At 38.2% G+C, this 19,802-nt stretch overlaps 1 protein-coding gene across 4 annotated transcripts in view; it reads left to right on the plus strand.

The window, feature by feature from the left end:
• Positions 1 to 19,802, plus strand: part of NDC1 (NDC1 transmembrane nucleoporin) — a 62,396-nt gene that overhangs the window by 9,126 nt on the left and 33,468 nt on the right. For 3 of the 4 annotated variants that reach the window (XM_073896722.1, XM_073896724.1, XM_025871663.2), the window contains exons 6-14: positions 3,742 to 3,850; positions 6,256 to 6,307; positions 8,314 to 8,449; positions 9,258 to 9,350; positions 10,862 to 10,943; positions 13,049 to 13,204; positions 15,319 to 15,564; positions 15,668 to 15,783; positions 18,306 to 18,356. In XM_073896722.1, coding sequence (XP_073752823.1) covers positions 3,742 to 3,850; positions 6,256 to 6,307; positions 8,314 to 8,449; positions 9,258 to 9,350; positions 10,862 to 10,943; positions 13,049 to 13,204; positions 15,319 to 15,564; positions 15,668 to 15,783; positions 18,306 to 18,356 — 1,041 coding nt within the window. The remainder of the gene's footprint in view (positions 1 to 3,741; positions 3,851 to 6,255; positions 6,308 to 8,313; positions 8,450 to 9,257; positions 9,351 to 10,861; positions 10,944 to 13,048; positions 13,205 to 15,318; positions 15,565 to 15,667; positions 15,784 to 18,305; positions 18,357 to 19,802) is intronic. The other variant, XM_073896723.1, reaches the window with a different exon arrangement.

Here is a 19,802-nt window from a genome sequence, read left to right on the forward strand (position 1 = left end):
GTTCTTATTCGCTTCATTCCTGTGCTATGGCAGGCTGAGGACTGGGCCTTGGAGCAAAACTATTAGAACCAGCCCCTTCCCAGTAGGACCCAGTCTGGTGGGGAGAGAGGGAGCGACGTGTAAACAAACGTGTCAGAGTATGAGGGTGTGTAGGTTTGGCTTCTCCTGGTTTCACTGACGTTCCTGCCTTCCTTTTGCCTCCATGAGAACAACCTGTTGAAAATTCACGTACTGCAAGGAGGTGGTACTCACAGAAAAGGAGCTGGCCCTTACCTCCCTGCAAACCATTAATGTATGAAGAAAGAGTCCCAGTTAGAAATTTTTCACATTTTGAGATGAATTAAAAGCAGAATATCAGCTTTGCCACTTTAAAATTTTACAAGGAGGAAAAACCCTGAAATTCTATACAGAAATATCCATGCTGAATCATATTTGATCCAAATATAATTAAGAATATAGGGAAGAAAAGTGTTAGAGAAAAATGAGATACCCCAAAATACCTTGCTTCCCCCTGGACCTCAGTTGAAAGTGACCATTTGTTTAACATCACAGACATGCAGTAGAGTAAATGTAGGAGCAGACCAGTAATTGATGGTACTAATAAATTGTTCCTACCATGTAACGTCACATTTGTAAAATTTGACTACTAAATTATTTTGTAATTTCTTTTGACAAAATTTTAGATTTATTCTTGTATCCCAGAAGTTTCTCTTCTGATGGTAATATTTAGCTTTTACTTCAGGTTTAACTTTTGCAGAAGGTTAACTTCTAACATTTGGCCATTCAGTATTTGGCCAAAATATATTTTGGGGGCATCTCTTGTAACCATGAGTGTATAGTGGTATTTAGTCTGCCCGGCTGGGTGCTCTCTCCAGCCTGGGGATGCTTGGAATAGGGCTTTTGTTGGGTGGGTACAGTGGAGTAAGGGAGGTCAGGATTTTGGCAGGAGCAGTTGAAATGATGAATCTTTGTGCCCAGGATCATAGTTTCTCATCTGTCTCGTTTGTAACTGTCTTTGTTTGCCCGGCTGGGTAGATTTACCTCCTCAGAAGATTGAGGGGGAAGGAGGACACCATACCTTAGCTTTCTTTGATTAGCCCTAAGAGCCTGGTGTGCATTGTATGATCTTCCCTTAATGCGCTTTAAGTTGCTAAGGAAAGCAGGATTATCAGGAAATTGTAAGCTTGATGTGAGATCAGGCCTATTTCTTCTTCTGAACCTCCATAAAGCAATATGATGGCAATCACCATTTACTTTCTTTCTTTCTTTTTTTTTTTAAAGATTTATTTATTTATTTTGAGAGGGTGAGAGAGAGAGAGAATCAGAGCACATGAGAGGGGGGAGGGTCAGAGGGAGAAGCAGGTTCCTCGCTGAGCAGGAAGCCTGATGCGGGACTCGATCCCGGGACTCTAGGATCATGACCTGAGCCGAAGGCAGTCGCTTAACCAACTGAGCCACCCAGGCGCCCTACTTTTTTTCTTTAACTGGCCAAGCTGACCAGAGAATGTTAGACCTCAAAATAAGAATTTTTTTTACAAGCAATAACAACCATTATTATTAGCGTCATCATCATCATCATTATTTTTGGTGCTGCCTGTCAGCTTTCTTCCTAAGAGTATAGTGGTAACATTTTGATTAAAAAATATTCAAATACTGTAAATAAAATGAAAGTTCCCTTTGGCCATTCTGGGGCCAGTCTCAATCTTTGCCTCAGAGATAATTGTGACCAGTTTAGTGTATATTCTGCTAGGCCCTTTTCTGTACATTTACATATATAGGACCTATAACATAATATCTTGTGGGGTGGAGCTTCCATTAATAGTTTTTTTTTTTTTTTAAGATTTTATTTATTTATTTGAGAGAGCAAGAATGAGAGAGAGAGAGAGAGAGAGCACATGAGAGGGGGGAGGGTCAGAGGGAGAAGCAGACTCCCCGCTGAGCAGGGAGCCCGATGTGGGACTCGATCCCGGGACTCCAGGATCATGACCTGAGCCGAAGGCAGTCGCTTAACCAACTGAGCCACCCAGGCGCCCCTTCCATTAATAGTTTTATATTGTCCCTATTATTCAATAACTACTGTTTTCATGTAATTATGAAAAATTAAATCTTTTTAAAGATCTAATTCTAACCAATTTACCATTAGCTTACTAATTTTTCTTTAGCCTATAGTTCTAAAACCAATTCCATTGTCTTTATCAAATTCTTAATGACAGACTGATAGGGAAAAGCAGAACATTAGCATGGAGTAGAGGACAAAGAAGTGGATGAACATCAAGACAGGGCTTGGCAAGTTCTAGGCCAACAAGACTGAAAGTATTAAATGAGATAAGAATTATAGAGCCTGGCACATAATAAATCCTCAGTAAAGGGTTAGTTTCTAGCCAAATCACAGAAGAAACCCAATAGGGAATTGAAAAACACTTCAGCTGGGGAGCAGTAAGAGGGTATATTAGCTGTTCTCTGCATATCTACTGAAATGCTTACCTGTTTCCCTAGCCTCTTTGGACCCTTGTGAGTCATGGTTGAGGTGAGAGCTTCAGTAGGAATAGTATAGGAACTATACCCTTTTTATTGGGGGGTCAAGTAAGAAGGTTAGCATCCAGTGGCTGCATGGAATTGTGCCATTCTGTATCTCAGACTTTGAACATATCCAAAATAAACCAGGATACTTGAAGCTGTGTGTTTAGTGACCAGGTATTCATATGGGCTGCTTTTTGGTAAGATGCTGTAGGAGTTCACAGACATAGTATGAAGATAAAACTTTTACCTATGTATATAATTATTTGCTCTTCTTTAGCTTCTGAATTTTCTTAAAGAAGGATCAGTCGTAATAGAAGCACAAAAGAAGACCAGAATTTGGGAGATTCATCTTTGCTTCTTTAAATTTCCTTAAGTTCTTTCCAGTAATTTAAAAATATTTTTTCCATTGGCATTTTTGGGGCAGGGAGAGGAGGGACGCAAATAATCTTTATTTCAAAAGAAGCGTAGTTTTATCAGGAAAAAAAACATTTCACATTTTTTTCTTAATATTTCTTAGATTGTTAGAATTGAAGGTAGTACTCATTTATGCACTGTTTATCTGGGTCAGCCTTCTTATCGCACAAATAACTGGAGACATGACTTGCTCAGTGCTGCAGAGAGAAGCACTAGAACTCAGGTCTCCTGACTCAGTCTAGTGTCTTCTTCTGCCTCCAGTTTTTCTTGCAGAGAGCATTTAAAAACAGTGTAGAGGCAGTGTGTACATTATATTTAAGATTGCAGTCTCTGAAACTGGACTGCCTGGATTAAAATGTCAGATTTTCCTTTTGCCAGCTGGTAAGTTGGTTCGGTGTGCCTCAGTTTTCTCATTAATAAGATGAGGATAATAACGGAACCTTCTTTATAGGGGTGTGCTTAGAATAGTACCTGGTACAAGCTAAGCAGCCAAAGAATGTTAGCTGCTGTTGTTCTCATCATCATGTTTTTTGTACTTACTCCATCTCCATAGTCCTTAGTTTAAGTATAGATCAGTATTGTTAATTTTGTTTTTTCTGCTCTCATATCAATGAGATGTTGTATAATGTAAATATTAAATATTTTATCAGAAATTATTGATTTTTTACCTTTGGAATAAACTTTGTCTTTTTATACAATGATTATGTTTTTTATATATGGACTGTTTTAGTTATGTGCTTGCTTTAGAATGAAATAGAACCTCTCCTTGGATGTGTCATTTGATTCTGTTTTTCTTTTTTTTCATAGCAATACAAGTTCTTACGCTTCAGGAGATCTCTGCTCTTGTTAGTTAAGCATAGTTGTGTGGAATCACTGTTTCTGATTAGAAATTTCTGCATCGTGTATTATTTTCTTGGTAAGAATTTCTGCTTTTTGATACAATGTATGTGCTAGCTCATAGCTCAGAAAATGTCAGTTTCAAAGTCATTTTTGATTGTATTTGTATGTTTCTTAATTGTAGGTATGTGATTAGTCCAACTGATTCATTGTTTAGATTGTCATAGAGTATTTAGTTAAGGGACAATATTGTTAAAGAAAATTTGGTATATACATACAATGGGATATAATTCAATCTTAAAAAAAGAAGGAAATCCTATCACAAGCTACAACATGGATAAACCTTGAGGACATCATACTAAGTGAAATAGGCCAGTCGCAAAAAGACAAATACTGCATGATTCTACTTATATGAGGTATTATTTGAGTAGTCAGACTCTTAGAAACAGAAACTAGAATTGTGCTTGCCAGGAGCTATGTGGGGAGGGGAAAGGGAGAGTTGTTGCTTGGTGGGTAGAGAGTTTCAGTTTGCAAGATAAAAAAGTTTGGGAGGTCTGTTGCGCAAGGTGCATATAGTGTATGTACACTTAATGGTTAAGATGGTAAATTTTGTTATGTGGTTTTTACCACAATAAAAAAAATTATTTTTTAAAAAAGAAGAAAATACTGTAAATTACTCTATAAATAACATACTCCTTTTTATAACTTTTTGTAACTTGGTACGAATATACTAGAAATATCCTGCTGCTGAGGGAACCTTATAGAATTTATTAACATGAATTTTAAATACAAAAATACTTGTACTTATGTAATATGATGAGCAGTTCAAGTTGAATGGAAAACATTAATCTCAATAGCAACACATAATAATATAAACAAAATTCAACATCCTAAAATACTGTTTTCCAACTATAGGTTTCATCCACTATCTGAAAGTAGAGAGTTCCTGTGAAACCTTTTGTAAGCCAAAATGGCACAAAGTGAAGTAGCAATTAGCTTTAATTTATAGGGAAAGAGTTTTGAACATCCCCCACCCCCAAAATAACCTCTCTTAGGCTTTTCTGATGCCTTAGGACACATCTTGCTAACGGATGCACAAAACAAATGGAGATAAAGCACAGACGCTCACGGACACAGTGAAAGCTACGGAGGCTTGCTGCTGAGATGATGAGCATATTTCCTGGGTTAGGAGCTTGGCTGTGCCCCTCTCACTGTTTAGGATGCCCTGCTTCTGTACAGTAGCGGCTCTGGCGTGGGGCAAAACAAGTGATGAATGCTGTTTTCGCTTTTGTGCCTTATTCATAAATGTGGATTTCTTTCAGTTGGTGAAAACAGGTGCTAGCATAGGCCTTTCATAGAAATGAAGTGACATACCACAAACTTTGGAAAAGCGGGGGTTACCTATGTAACTTTCTGACCCTACTTTTTTCTATGGAATAATTTTACAGAATTGTTCTCACTGGGTATAGGCCATTCTGTTGTCCACTTCATTCACTTGTAGTTTAAATAACCCATTTTTCTACATAGCTCTTATAATTATTCTAATGTTAACACTTTATTGTTTTTTATTAACCTGCTATCATGAGCCTGGATGTTCCCTACAGTTGTACATTTGGGCTGATATAGCAGCCGCATCAACATTTCCGTGGTCAGCTGTATCTTCTGTAATCCCATTTATGTTCCATTTCAGATTTCATTTCAGGAGTTACCACTTTTCATTTCTTTGTTGCACTTTGGTCTTTTTGGCCAGTTTCCTCTTTCAATTACTCATTTTTGTAAAATGTTGTGTGGGCTTTTCAGGGAGAAAAGGAGGTAGCACAATTACATGTTTTGCTGTCTGTGCCTGCACTGAATAACAGACGTCAGTGACCAGTCGCCAGCAGACTTAGAAAGAAGGGATGTGATTAGTCAGAAGTTGTGTGTGTATCCGTTATCTACATACTGATTTGTGTACTGAGAAGTTAGAAGTACTATATTCAGTTGCTCACAGTAAATGTACCATGGTAACTGAAATTTGAATTGTGTTGTTGGGGGACTGTTGTGATTTAACTAAACCACTGAAATATGTACATAAATCTGACCTGTGCAAAGCAAGGACTTCGTATATTTAGAAATTATTCTCTTTTCCTGCCCATTCCTTTTTTTTTTTTTAAGATTTATTTATTTATTTTAGAGAGAGTGGGGGTGGTAGGGGGCAGAAGGAGAGAATCTTAAGCAGACTCCCGCTGAGCACAGAACCCCATGTAGGGCTTGATCTCACAACCCTGGGCTGAGATCATGACCTGAGCTGAAATCAAGAGTTAAACGCCTAACTGATGGAGCCACCTGGGCGCCCCTCCTGCCCATTCCTAAGCAAACAATCTAGCTTTCTGACTGAGGTCTTGGTGTCTACTTGGTCATCTCATCAACCTCATATTACAAAGCATGGTTAAGATTTGCTTTATTAACTTTTTATGTTCATAGCGTGGTATTTTTTTCTCTCAGGCCATATCCCCAAAGCTTGGATTAGCACTGCGATGGACCTTCAGATAGATGAGTAAGTGACAGATGAAAAGTCTGCTTTTTCATGCTGCTAGTTTCCATCCTTTTTAGGTGTTTGCCACTTTCCAGATGTGTTGTTCAGATTTAGCCTTTAAATTTTTAAAAAATGGTATTCATTTTGGAATATACCTAGTTCACATAATTTAAAATTTCCAATGCCATAAAATAGGGTATACAGTTAAAAAGAATCCTTTTGCTCCAGTCTCTAGTCACCCAGTTCCTCTCCCTGGAAGTCAGCAATGATAATTTGTTTTTTATTAGATATAGCTTTTATATTATGGAAAAGTGGACTTCTTGAGTTGCATGGACATACCTCTCGTTTGCTTTTCTCCTCAATCATCATTCTCTGCTATGTTGTAGTAGGTGAGCACAGTGCTATGGTATTATTCTAATTTTGCCTCTAAGGAAGCCAAAATTGAACAGGGTCATGGGACCAGTTGAAGGTCATTAAGTGGCAATCGAGTGGCAGCACTAGGGTGTATTGCTCTAGTTATTCCCAATGTACTCTGCACATAGTTAAAGCTTTAATCTTTACTTGGCAAATAAATGTAAATTTCTCTATTAGTATTTGTTCTTTTAATTATTGGCTATTCTACCGTGAGATTTTTTGTGTGTCATATATGGATTTAACTAATACCATTTTTCGGGAGTGAGGATACTGGTATTTGTGGGTGCTTAAGATTTTATGGTTTCTACATTGTGGATTTCAATTTCTTTTTTGTGTGGATTTCAATTTCTAACTTTTAAAAGTTCCTAGGTAAAATATAGTTTTGTCCTCTGCTTAATTGCTAGATATGAAACTAAATGCATGGGTCATTTATTATGTTAGCCCAAATTTTATGTTGGGTCAAATGGAAAAAGAAAAATAATAATGATATTTGATTGTAATTTAACAGTACTTTTTTCTTTCTTTCACTTAAAATATATTTTGTTCGTATGGCAGTGCCTAATATACTGTCCTTAATATATGGTGGGCCCTCAATAAGTATTTACTTAAAATCTGAAAATAACTTTCTTCTCCCCAGGAAGTGTTAAGCACTATGCTGGGCACGCCTAACATAAGGTGTTTTAAATCTCATAATAAGAGGTAGAAAGAGATTATGCCACCATTATATGGATGAGGAAATTGAGGTGGGTTAGGTCAAGCAGTTAACATAATCACAGCACTGATAAATGGCAGAGCCAGAGGTTCTAATCCTGTTTTAAAAATTGCTAGTTGTGTGATTGTAGGACTATGATGACTTTGCCAGTTGATCTATTCAAGGCTTTGGTAAAATAGTGTTCACTTTATTTAGCTTTCTTTTTTATTTTTTTTTTAAAGATTTTATTTATTTGAGAGAGAGAGACATAGAGTGTGTGTGCGGTGTGGGGAGGGGCAGAATAAGAGGGACAAGTGGATTCCCCGCTGAGCACAGAGCCCCATGGGGCTGATCCCAGGACCCCAAGATCATGACCTGAGCTAAAGTCAGATGCTCAACAGACTGGGCTACCCAGACTTCCCTTCTTTTAGCCTTGTAACAGTTTCTTAAGTTATTTTAAAAGTGAAGATTTTGATTTTAGATAGTGCCATGTGCTCTTAACTATTGTGGAACTGTTTTTAGGGTATACAGATAAAGCTGAAATCTGGCCCAGGAGAGGTGCTAGTCTTGTTGAATGGTTATGTATCAAACTACAAAGCAACAATAGTAAAATTTTACCCAGCCTCTAAGGGTTGGTTTATAGGCTTGACTCATTCTTCCTCCACCGTAAATGACAGTGAAGATTTGAAACACAAGAAACTGAGCGCGAATTTAGGTCTGTTCTTCCTTTAAGGCTCCCTTATGTAGTTTATAAGAAGGTATTAGGGAGAGAATTTTATGGGGTGCAAAAGGAAAGGAGTCTATATCACCATTATTATTTAGAAATAAGATTTATTTGTTTTTCATTATGAGGCCCCAAGTCTGTTAAATGCTTAGATTGTATCTTCCCCATAGGATTAAACAGTAATTTCTGCTTTCATAGGCAGTTTCACAGGCCTCTTGACACTGTGCGTGGCCTCTTGAATCTCTCATTACTCTACCATGTCTGGCTGTGTGGTGTCTTTCTTCTGATGACTTGGTATATCTCATGGATACTCTTCAGAATCTTTGCCACAGAGGTTAGTATTGAGTTTTTTGTTAATGCTTTTGTGTTTTGGAGTGCACAGATTTATTTATACCAGAGCGCTGAGTATGCTCTTGTGCCCAGAGCTATTTTGAGTAAGTTGGGTTTTGGTCTCTTTTCTGAGACTTCATTAGGGATGTATCATTTGTAACCATAATTTACTGTGTGTGTGTGTGTGTGTCTGTGTGTCTGTGTGTGGCTGTGTCTATAAGGAACAGTGTTAGTGTTCTTGATTTTTGGAAACTAAACTGAATGAACTGCTAGCAGAGCTTACTCTGCTTTATCTGTAGTGTCATTCTCTTCTGAAGGTTTCCATTTCTCTATTGAGCACATACTAAATGCCTGAATTTTAAATTAGCTTTATGTGCTATTGATAAAACTATTAAGATATTTAATATGACAATAAAATATTTGTAATTTGAGAGAAAGTTTTAAATTTTTATTGAAATGATTTTAAATTAATGGGAATTCCATTGTTTTTATCATCCAAGTGTTTAACATTCATTAAAAAATGAATGTTTCATTTTACCATCTCTGTGGGTTTGTATCCTTCAGTGGCTTCAGAAAATATTTGTTTCTATTATTGGAAGCCAGAGATCTGATCAAATTGGGAGAGTAACATCTTAGAAAGTAGTGTGTTTGGGTATATTTAATTTTAATGCAACCTATTAAAACATTGAAGATATTAATTCGGTTATATTGTCTCCTCTTGTAATAAATTCAATTAGTGTTAACTTACTGAATGTAACAAAGTCAAGAAAATAATCATTTTCATAGTCTTGATATTTGATTATATTTGATAGGCTCATCTGTTCCCTGTTCAGCCACCATTTTCAGAAGAGTCAGATGAATGCCTCCCGAAGGTTTTGAACAGCAGTCCTCCCCTCATCATAAAGGTATCTGAATTGTGCATTTTGTGTCTTTACATAGTCATCTCTAACTTGTCTTATGGAATGGACTTAATATTTAGTGTATTTAGATATATTTTTTGAGGGCCTAGAATATTCTAATACCAGTATTGTAAAAAACCAACTACATGCTGCTTTGAATGCTGTTTACTTTTTCAGTTTTCATTTCAAGTGACTAAAATATAAGGATATAAGCTAATTTGTACAAGCCAAACTATATTTAGGATAGATATAAAAATATTTCCAAACATGAAATACCATGATATGCAACCATGTGCGATAGCTTTTCACAAACTCCTCATGGTAGCAAAACAAAATGCTGTTTTTCATTTTTGCTTTTGCTTTTTATTACTGAGTCAAGGTATATTTTTACTCATGTAGTATTGTTGGCTGTTATGATCAAAGGTGGTGCTTGGTAGGTGTACACATACAGTGAACTCTCTCAAAATAGAAATAATGATAATGATCCCCAAATCAATTTTAATCAAAAGAGTTTAAAGAAGCTGTAGTAAGTTTACAAATGAGACTGAGAATAACTTGTTTTGATTTAAATTGTATTTTAAAATTTTAAAGTAGATCTACAATATGTGTGATCCTGTTAAGAGATCATAGTGCTTAAAAAAGAATTTGAAGAAAATGGAACCCAGAGTTTGGAATACACTCTAGAAAAGTTATAAACTAATAAGAAAATGAACCACTGAGGGTCTGATTACCTTTAAACATCTATTACGACTAATTTATTAGATAAACAAAAATATCAGGTACCCATTGAGTTACTTAACAAATCTGTATTCACTCGGTAGGTGTCAGTCACTGTTAGTTGCTTAAGGCATAATAATGAATTAGATGTGGCACAGCCTAATGGAAAAGGCAGATCCACAAAATAATGAAAATTTATTGTGGTAAGTGCAGTGGGAACCAAAACTACTTACTCTGCTTGGAATCAAAACAAGAAAGCTTCACAGAAGTGATGGTGTCTTGAATGATGAGTGAAGGGGTTTGCCAGGAAATAAAATGAAGATTTTCAGTAAAAAAGTACAACATATGTTGTGTGTGTGCTGTGTGCCTGGCACTGCCTTTGGATGTGGTAGCAAGTAAGACGCACTCCCTGCCTCACAGTTTAGTGGGTGGAACCAGATGAGACAAGTAAATAGGCAATTACAATAAATTATGTTAAGTGCCACGGTTGAGAGTTGTGTGAATACATGTTTGTGTGAGGGAAGCCTGGGAAGTTCCAGGAGGAAGTGATGTTTTAAGTTTCCCACCATAGACGTGGGAAAAGACACAGAGAGATCTGTAGCTATAGCTGCCAGTGGGTGGAGCAGCCTACAGAGGGTAGAAGCAAGAAAGTTCCAGGACTCTAGAAAGTGGAAAAGTATTTACTTCATGAAAAATTTCAAATTTCCCCTTACATATATAATGCTGAGCCCAATTCATAAGTAAAATTTTATGTAGAAGTTAAAAAAATTAAATAATGTGTGTTTTTTCCCCCTTTTTAGTATTTGGCCTTGCAGGACCTGATGTTGCTTTCTCAGTATTCTCCTTCACGAAGACAGGAAGTTTTTAGCCTTAGCCAACCAGGTATTGCTAAAAGTAACAGATATGGGCTTGTGTGTGCAGAAAGTGTTCCATTTAAAATTTTTGGTGAGAGAGATGTGTTTAATACAATATCACACAACTGTGAGTCCGTTAAATGAAGTATTGATTTAAATCTTATGCAAGTAAGTGTTTCCATTGCTGTGGTTAGAAGTTGTATTTCCAGAAAAGTATTTTTAAACTCTTACGTATTACTTCTTCAGCATCCTCATTCCCTTAACCTAAAGAAATTATGAGGTAGGTTGACAGTTTTAGAGCAGAAGAGTAGACTTTAAGAATCCTCAAAGTTTTAATGCTACAAAGGGTCTTGAAAATCAGGTGGTCTAATCCCTAGATGGGGGATCTAAGTCTCAGAGGGATTAAGTGGCTTACATAAAGTTAATGTCAGAGATGGAATAAGAAATTCTATCCTTTGACTTCCAAATACAGAGCTCCCTCCTTCTGCCATGCTACTTTGCCTCCCTTTAAAAAAGAGTAAAAGAGTACTAGATTTGATGGTGACCCCAGGATGCTCTTGGCAACTCCAAAACACTTCTCCGTTGTTACTTGTTACAGACTCCTTGTTACAACTATGCCAGTGCTCTGCCTTGTTCCTGGATGGAAAGCATCTCAGCCCAGGCACCAGTGGTGAATAGGGAACCTAGGTAGCTTTTCATCTCTGTAATCAGCTTTTCATTGTTTTGCATACTTGCCAATTCCCACATATAAAAGAAGCCTTCTATAGTTAAATGTTATATGGAAATGAAATTCAGTTACATAAAAGTTAAAATGATTGGAGCCACACTCTCCTTTTGGTATCATGAAAAATCCAGAGCTGTTGCTGTGGAAAATTAACTAACAAGTCTTTCCTATCAGAGTTAGGTTCACCAAGGAATTCTCTATAAGTTAAATATTTTCACCAGATACTCCAGTAAACTGTAACAGGGTGACATGTTCTCTGCCAGAGAACTTACGTTCTAGGGCATATTATTAAAATTTAACTCGACCATTACATAGTTCCTTAGTGGTCCTGAGTTAATACAGTACAAAACATTCTGGGACCTACTGATGGAGTATTTTGTTTGCTTGCAAGTTAAGTTATATTCCTCTGGAGCTGTATATAAATGGGGGCAGTGTTTAGGGAGGGATCTAAGAGAAGAGAGAAGGATTATTTGGCACCTAGGTTGGGGAAGCCAGTTTTCAGTGGACTCCTCAGCTATTCTCAGCATAGAAAGATTGATTGGTTGGTTGATTTCTACATGGCAGCTGTAGGCGATAAAGGTCTTAGAAAATGAAAAGATAATGAGAAGTAAGGGAATTTTTACAAGATTGTGGATCACAGTAGTTTAAGTTAAATAATAAAGAATGTAAATTCTCTATAAAGTGTGAGTTATCAAATACTGTGTTATTCCTACAGATATAATAACAAATAGGAGCTATTATAAATGAAAATGTAAGGAAGCATAGTGGGCCAGACACAACAGTTTATAGGTCACTGGGGGTCATGGGTTGCATCTCATCAGACATGCTTGTAGTCATTGTCTTAGTCTTTAGTCTGTTCAGTAGTGCTAAGGAAGTAACTTTGCTCTTTTTCACCCAACCCATGCACTAGTGTTTGGCTTTATTTTAGCAGCCAATGTAAGAGGTTTTTTGTTTTGTTTTGTTTTGTTTGTTTTATGCTAAAATTGCCAGCTTTTACTCATAGACTTTTTGGAAAATTATTTTGTCCAAATATTTATTGAACTCCCGCTGTGTATTAGATGACAGGAGTATAAATAATAGCTTAGCCAAGGAAAGTGGGCCCTGATGCAAAGTGTCATGTAACATTTTTTTTTTAAGATTTTATTTATTTGAGAAAGAGAGCCCATGAGTGGGGGGTAGGGGGGAGAGGCAGAGTTCAGAGAAGCAGACCCCCTGCTGAGCAGGGAGCCTGCTGCAGGGCTCCATCCCAGAACCCCAAGATCATGACCCGAGCCAAAGGCAGATGCCTAGTGAACTGAGCCACCCAGGTGCCCCTGTCATGTAGCATTTCTTACTGAGTTTTCTCCTCACATTGAGAACATGACTATAAGATTATGTACATTTGAAAAGCTGGTGTTTGGACCTCGTAGGTGGACATGCCCATAATTGGACAGCCATTTCAAGGGAGTGTTTGAATCTTTTAAATGATATGACTCAGAAACTGGTTCTCTACCAAGAAGCCGCTGCTACGAATGGGAGAATGGTGTCCTCATACTCTGTGGAACCCAAGAAATCGAATTCTCCAGGTAATTTGTATATTATTGTGAGAAGGCAAAGTATGTACATTTTGTTTCCTAAGAAAGATGATAGTAGTTAATCTAAGGATATGTATATATGAGTGTGAGGGATGTATTTTTAGGGAAAATTGATCTAATACATGGAATATTGTGCTGAACCAAGAAAAAGGCCTGGGTATCATTATAGATTGAAGAAGTTAAGTCTGCTGTGCCGGTGGTGGCTCATCCAGTAGAAGCCTTCAGCTTCCTCACGTGCAGAGCCAGGTGAAGCATTACAGGTCATACTGGGTGCTGTTCTCATCGCAGTGTCCCAGAGACAGGTAGTTGCTGGACAGTGCCCAGAGGAGAGCACCTGCAGTGACTGAGCAATTTCACTGTGGGGGCATCACATTCATTGTTTTAAGATAGCTTAATAGAATATTTGAAAGATGGAAGCTGAGGGCAAGAAGTACAGTGGAGGGACCGAGGCTATTTGACCAAATTCCTTAAGTAGAAGAGGCCTAGGAATATAAGACTAATGAAAGGTCTTAATGTCCACATGGCTTTTGGAGGCAGACCTTGAATGAAAATGAGCAAAATTGGCTGGGTGAGGACTGTGGTAAACTTGAGAGTGTGGGCTTCACCCGAAGGGGAAGCTGTGGGTTAGCTTCAGTCCATAGGTTATAAGAATTTGGAGCTGGTGTGCTGTAGGTCCCCTGCCCCCCATTAAGTGAAGCCTGAAAGCCAAAAATATTGTGGGTGAAATTTTCCACTTTTTAAAATGTTGGCAATTAATCTTGATATTTAAAAAAATCCCTGTATGGGTCACAGCAAGTATCATTACTTTGGAGGGGCCATAGACCAAAAACAAAGAGATTACAAATGAGAAATGATTTAGGTAAGACCATGAATGTCAGATTGTAAAGGATTCTAGAGTGTTTCAGTTCTCAACATTCAGATTAGCATTTATTTTAACTCAACAAACATTTATTGAATGCTTACTATATACCAAGCAATGTGCTAGAAGCCAGAGATTCAAAGATGAAAATACACTCTTGGAACTGACTTCTGGTGGGAGGCACATAAGTAATGACAGGACAGTGTAATTGCTAAAAGGAAGTCTGTCACAAAGGAGTCTGAATGGGTAGGATGATGGTTGATAATGGAAGGAGGCCTTGTATGTCCAGGTAGGAGTTTGCATTTTGTAGGGAGAGGATGCCATTAGAGGATTTTAAGTAGGCTAGTTATATCACATTAGCATGTTAGATCATTGTAACCTTGGGTTGGTGGGGGGGTGTCATGGGTCTGACCAAATAGGAATTATTCATTACTTTAAATTGCTGTCACATCCCATTGCTCAGTCAAAATTTGCTTCTAATTTTGCAAAACTTAAAAAAACCTCAGTCTTAATTTTTAAATTGATTCTTCAAATATTTCCAAAGTCTGGCACTTTAAATGTTTGATGTTTTATGGTAATTTTATTAAGACGATAGAATACTAATGTAATTTATTTGTCTTTGTGCCTTGTACTGAAGTGGCTGGAAAAATATTCCTTTGTTTTTATACAACAGAATCTATAAATTGGTGGTTATAATTGTCGAAGAAGGTGTTTACAGATCATATTTGTAGATGGATCCTGGGCAGATTCATCTCTGGTGTGACTTCTGTTAACTTGAAAAAATTCTGTGGAAAATGGATAAATGTGCACCTTTTATCGGTACACTTTCGCAGTACAGGTTTGTTTTAGTCAAGTAACAGCCGTGGTAGGACCTTGCGGTAACACTGGACATATCCCAGTGCAATAATTGGAGTTGTTGCCGTTTGAAAATAAAATATAAATTGATAGGTTCGTTTGTTTAACACAGCTTAGATTTAGAGAAACTGACCTTGAAGGTGAAGGTATTGTCTTGGAGGTGGGGGGGGGGCGGGTGGAGAAAACAAGAGAGGCTGCAGCAGTCTGACGGAAGAGGATGTAGAATGCTCCACGAGTGGTCACTGAGCTGCAGTAGTAAAAGCTGGATGTTGAGAATGTGAACCCAAAGGAACCAAGCTCCTGAGCCTTGGGTAAATGCGTGAAACCAAAACCTGAGATGTGTACAGTTTGTTCAGGTTGCCCCTTCAGCACTGGATCTCTTCTTTTACAGAAGAAACTACTTTTCAGACCCCGAAATCTAGCCAGCTACCTCGGTCTTCAGTGCCACCGTTAGTTAAGACATCACTGTTTTCCTCCAAATTATCTACGCCTGATGTTGGAAGTCCCCTCAGAAGCCCATTTGGCTCTAGTGTAGTGAATCGGATGGCTGGAATTTTTGATGTAAATACCTGCTATGGATCCTCTCAAAGTTCTCAGCTAATAAGAAGAGGGCCAAGATTGTGGACTTCTGTTTCTGGTAAGGGGACTGTTTTCTAAAATTTGAAATGTCATAGTTACAGAGACTCAGATATCCTGAGTTTTCACCTTCATGGTTTTTTGTTTTCTGTTTTTTTATTTAGATCAGCAAATGACTGAATTTTCTATTCCTTCTCCATCTAACTCTGTTAGTGCTGAGGGTAAGACAGCGAGACAACCCAATTTGATTTATTCATGGATTCAGAATAAACGTGAACAGGTAGGATGATATGGTTATAGGATTTATATTAGCATGTATCATTGAGAGCATCAAGGATGCCACATGAGTAAGCCATCAGGGATAAATAAGACTTTTTTTTTTTGATGCTTCATGTATTAAGTTGACTCATGACATTGCCAGTATTTGACTGGTTTTGAGTTATATAAATTGCAATTTCATATGACTTTACCTAATGTGACGCCTTTGATCTGTGAATTCTTTCATTTAAGAAATAGTTACTGAGTTCTTTACATATGCAGAGTGTGGTTTTAGGCACTGGGAAAACAGCAAACAAAAGCCCCTGACCATTTGTTTACATTCCAGTGAAGGGAAATAGATGAACAAGCAAATGTATTAAACTATATCTCTTTAAATATAAAAATATTCTATTAATTGTAGGACTTATTTTGTGTACTGTTAAGGAAAAAAGTTGCCAGTTAAACCATGACATGCTATTGATTATAAGATGCATCCCAATGTTATATTCAAAATATGAACAATATGTGTTTTAAAAGGGAAGAAATTTGATGTCTTAAGTGCTATATAGAAAAATAGAGCAGGTAAGAGAGGTCTCATTGGTAAGGCAACACTTCATTAGAGACCTGAAGGGAAGGCAGGAAACAGCAAAATGCCAAGGTCTTCAGGTGGGAGTGGACTTGGTTTGGGTGAAGGATAGCATGGACACTAGTAGGTGGTGGGGAAGAGAGAGAGGTAGCAGGCACCCAGAGCTCACCAGGCACATTAGCTGTTGTGAAGACTCACATTTTCTCTGAGTGAGACAGAAAGCCACAGGATGGTTCTGTCCACGAGAATGACACGACGTAACTTTACATTTTGAAAGTGCTGTTTTAGCTGTCGTGTTGAGATGAGATTCTCGGAGGGCAGGAGTAGGAGCAGAGAGACAGTTGTAATAGCTGTTGAGGTAATCTAAGTAGGAGATGATGGTATCTGTCACCAGAGTGGTTGTGGTAGAGACTGTAAGATGTGATCAAGGTCTGGATATATTTTGAAAGCAGGTGTAATAGGATTGGCTTATGGTCTGGTTGTGATGTAAAAGAGAGAGTCAATGTTGACTTTCAAGTTTTTGGCCTGAGAATCTTCTGAAATAATATAGTTGCAATTAGCTGATGATTCTGGAAGAGGAGATTTGATAGAGGTGAGGTAGGGAGATACTGAGTTCGGTTTATGTCCATTTTGAGATGCTTATTAGACAACCAATTGAAAATAAGGAGTAAGAACTGAGATATAGATCCAGAGTGTAGGGATAGAAATGGGAATTTGGAAGTCATCAGCATACAGAGAGTATTTAAAGCCATGAGACTCCATGAAAACTCTTTGGGATTGGATACAGAAGAAGAGAGATGCCAGAACGGGACCCTCCAGGGACTACAGGTCTGGGAGATGAGGGGGAATGGCAGAAGAGACCAAGTGACTGGAGGTGAGAAGAGAACCGAGAGGAGGAGTGGCCACATTCTGCTGATAGGTAGCCTAAGAGCTGAACTAGGAAGAGCTTGTGCTGGGAATGTGGAGGTCATTGAGTCCTTGATGAGCTTCTGGGTGGAGCAGCTGGGATGAATGCCGATTGGATGGGGCCAGGAGAGATTGGGGGAGGAATCAGGCCACATGGAGAGCTGGATCTTTCAAGGAGTTTTGCTATAAGGGGTGCAGAGAAATGGGGTAATTAATAGCTGGTGGGAGTTGAGGGGTCAAAGAAGGGTTTTATTTTTTATTTATTTATTTATTTTTTAAGATTTTATTTATTTGAGAGAGAGAGAATGAGAGATAGCACGAGAGAGAAGAGGGTCAGAGGGAGAAGCAGAGTCCCTGCCGAGCAGGGAGCCCCATGCGGGACTCGATAGTGGGTCTCCAGGATCATGACCTGAGCCGAAGGCAGTCGCTTAACCAACTGAGCCACCCAGGCGCCCAAAAGGGTTTTCTTTTTTAAGATGGGAGTTCTGACAACATCTTTGCTGATGGAATGATTGATTAATAGAGACTGTGGGCATTTTACAAACTTTGGGATCCCATTTGCCCTACATGCCATAAATCTGCCATGTCATGAATTCACTTTCAAGTCAGTTGGGGTATGTAGCTTTCAGCTTAATACTAAGAAAATTGTTTCCCATGTCAGTGTCAACTGACACAGTAGAAAACCATTTCATCTCTTAAGATTTTTTTTTTTGTAAGGGAAACACACTCTTTTGGTATTAAGAGGCTAAAGGGCAAGACAGTTGTAGAGAATTGAATAAGAAAATATCACCGGAACCACTTTGAATTCCTTTTATCAGAGGGCTCTAATTTGGGGGTTAGCATGTGTACATGGAAATGCAGTTTAGGTTAGATGACCCATCTTGGTTATCTAATTTATAGTACAAAGGTATTTACTTATGTAGTTTACTGCAAATATTGTTCTTTGTAAGATGTGAAGTGTTTCACAGCAAGAACCTGGGAATGTGTTAACATTATATTTGAAAAGAATTGAAAACTGTAAATGTGTTCATTCTTCCTTTTCTCCAACTCAGGTTAAGAATTTCTTATCAAAACGGGTGCTGATAATGTATTTTTTCAGTAAGGTAAGAATATATAGTTAGAGTGTTGGGAATGGCGGGGAGAGGAAATGAAATAAGAAATGAAGTACCAGGTTGGATTTGACTTCTAAATACTGAGTTCGATCCTAGCAAGCCAGACAGCTCTGTAGAGCGCTTCAGCAAACCTCTGTGTGAGGAAGAGCTGCCCTAGCACTCAGCTCATCTCAGTGACTTCCTAAGGCTTGACTCCAGTTGACCTCCTGAGTCTCCTGGCTGCAAGCAGCTTTGTGCTTCTTGCAAAATGATCAAATCCATGGCGGTCCTTCTTGGCTTATTGTCTTGCTACAATCTTTGTGGCCAGTTTGGTGTTCAGAAGAGAGATGACTGGATTAGGTTGCAGATGTTAAGCTTGTGTGGGATAAAAAGTTGTAATTCAGGCCACAAACTAAATGACTTTCTAGCTTGTGTGTCAGCTGCTCCAGCTGCCATAGGAGAGTAACTCTGAATTGCAGAAGCTAAAAAAGCCTTCCTTTTTCACTCACTACAGCTGTTGTATGTTAATCCTTTAATGAGCAAAACCTTTGCCCATATGCAGGGGAAAGAATTTTTGTTTTGTTTTATTTTAATCTAACTTCTTTAGTTCTGAAGATATTACAGTATTAGCTAATACTGTACTCCCAAGTGCACTGGCGTGCATCATTCATTTTTATTCTGTGGGGAGAGATCTGAGTAAGAGTAACTCTGATAGAACATAGGTACACAGAACAAAGAATCGTTTCAAGAGCTTGAAACTGTTTTCTTACTTTGGTGGCAGGGAAGATCCACCCACCTAGCAATGACCTTTACCCAAGAGAATCTACCTCAGGGTCTCCATTAGAGCTTTGGGACAAACTATCAGCCCCCTGAGGAAGGTGTTTACACCAAGAGGAAGAGGGGTTGGCCAAAGTTTTACTTCAGAGGATGGGAAGAAAATTCACCCTTGTGTCTTATGCACGCCATATTCTTTCCTCTTAAGTTCCCTCATTTAATTCTAACAGCATTCCTGTGAGATGTCTCTCTGTCCTTATTTTACAGATAAGGAAGCTTGAGGCTCAGAGGGGTCAAGTAACTAGCCTAAGGGCACGTAGCCAGTAAGTGGCAGAGCGGATGCTCAACAAGATCCGCTTTTTCCGTGGAAGTGAACGGCTGCCTTGATTCTAGTTTTGCAGGTGGATCTATTTTATGATAAGGAGTTGTAGACACCGCTGTTTGGTGTTGAGAAACGTAACATGCTGATGTACTTAATAGGCTTCATTGGGTACGTCACAAAGTCAGCATTTGTTTAAATGGGCCAATTGTTGCTCCCTACTCTTCGACCTTGCTATATTGAAGAAGGTTGTATGGTATTTCTTTGGAGTGGGGCTGAGAGTAGACAGTTTTAAGAGAGGTAAGATGTATTTAGGCAGTTCTGAGGTTTAAAAAAAAAACATTGTAACCATTCTCTTAAGTGAT

The sequence above is a fragment of the Callorhinus ursinus genome, unplaced genomic scaffold, assembly GCF_003265705.2.
Source record: "Callorhinus ursinus isolate GAN/ISIS: 27379988/994484 unplaced genomic scaffold, GSC_fseal_2.0 scaffold9, whole genome shotgun sequence".
NCBI lineage: Eukaryota > Metazoa > Chordata > Mammalia > Carnivora > Otariidae > Callorhinus > Callorhinus ursinus.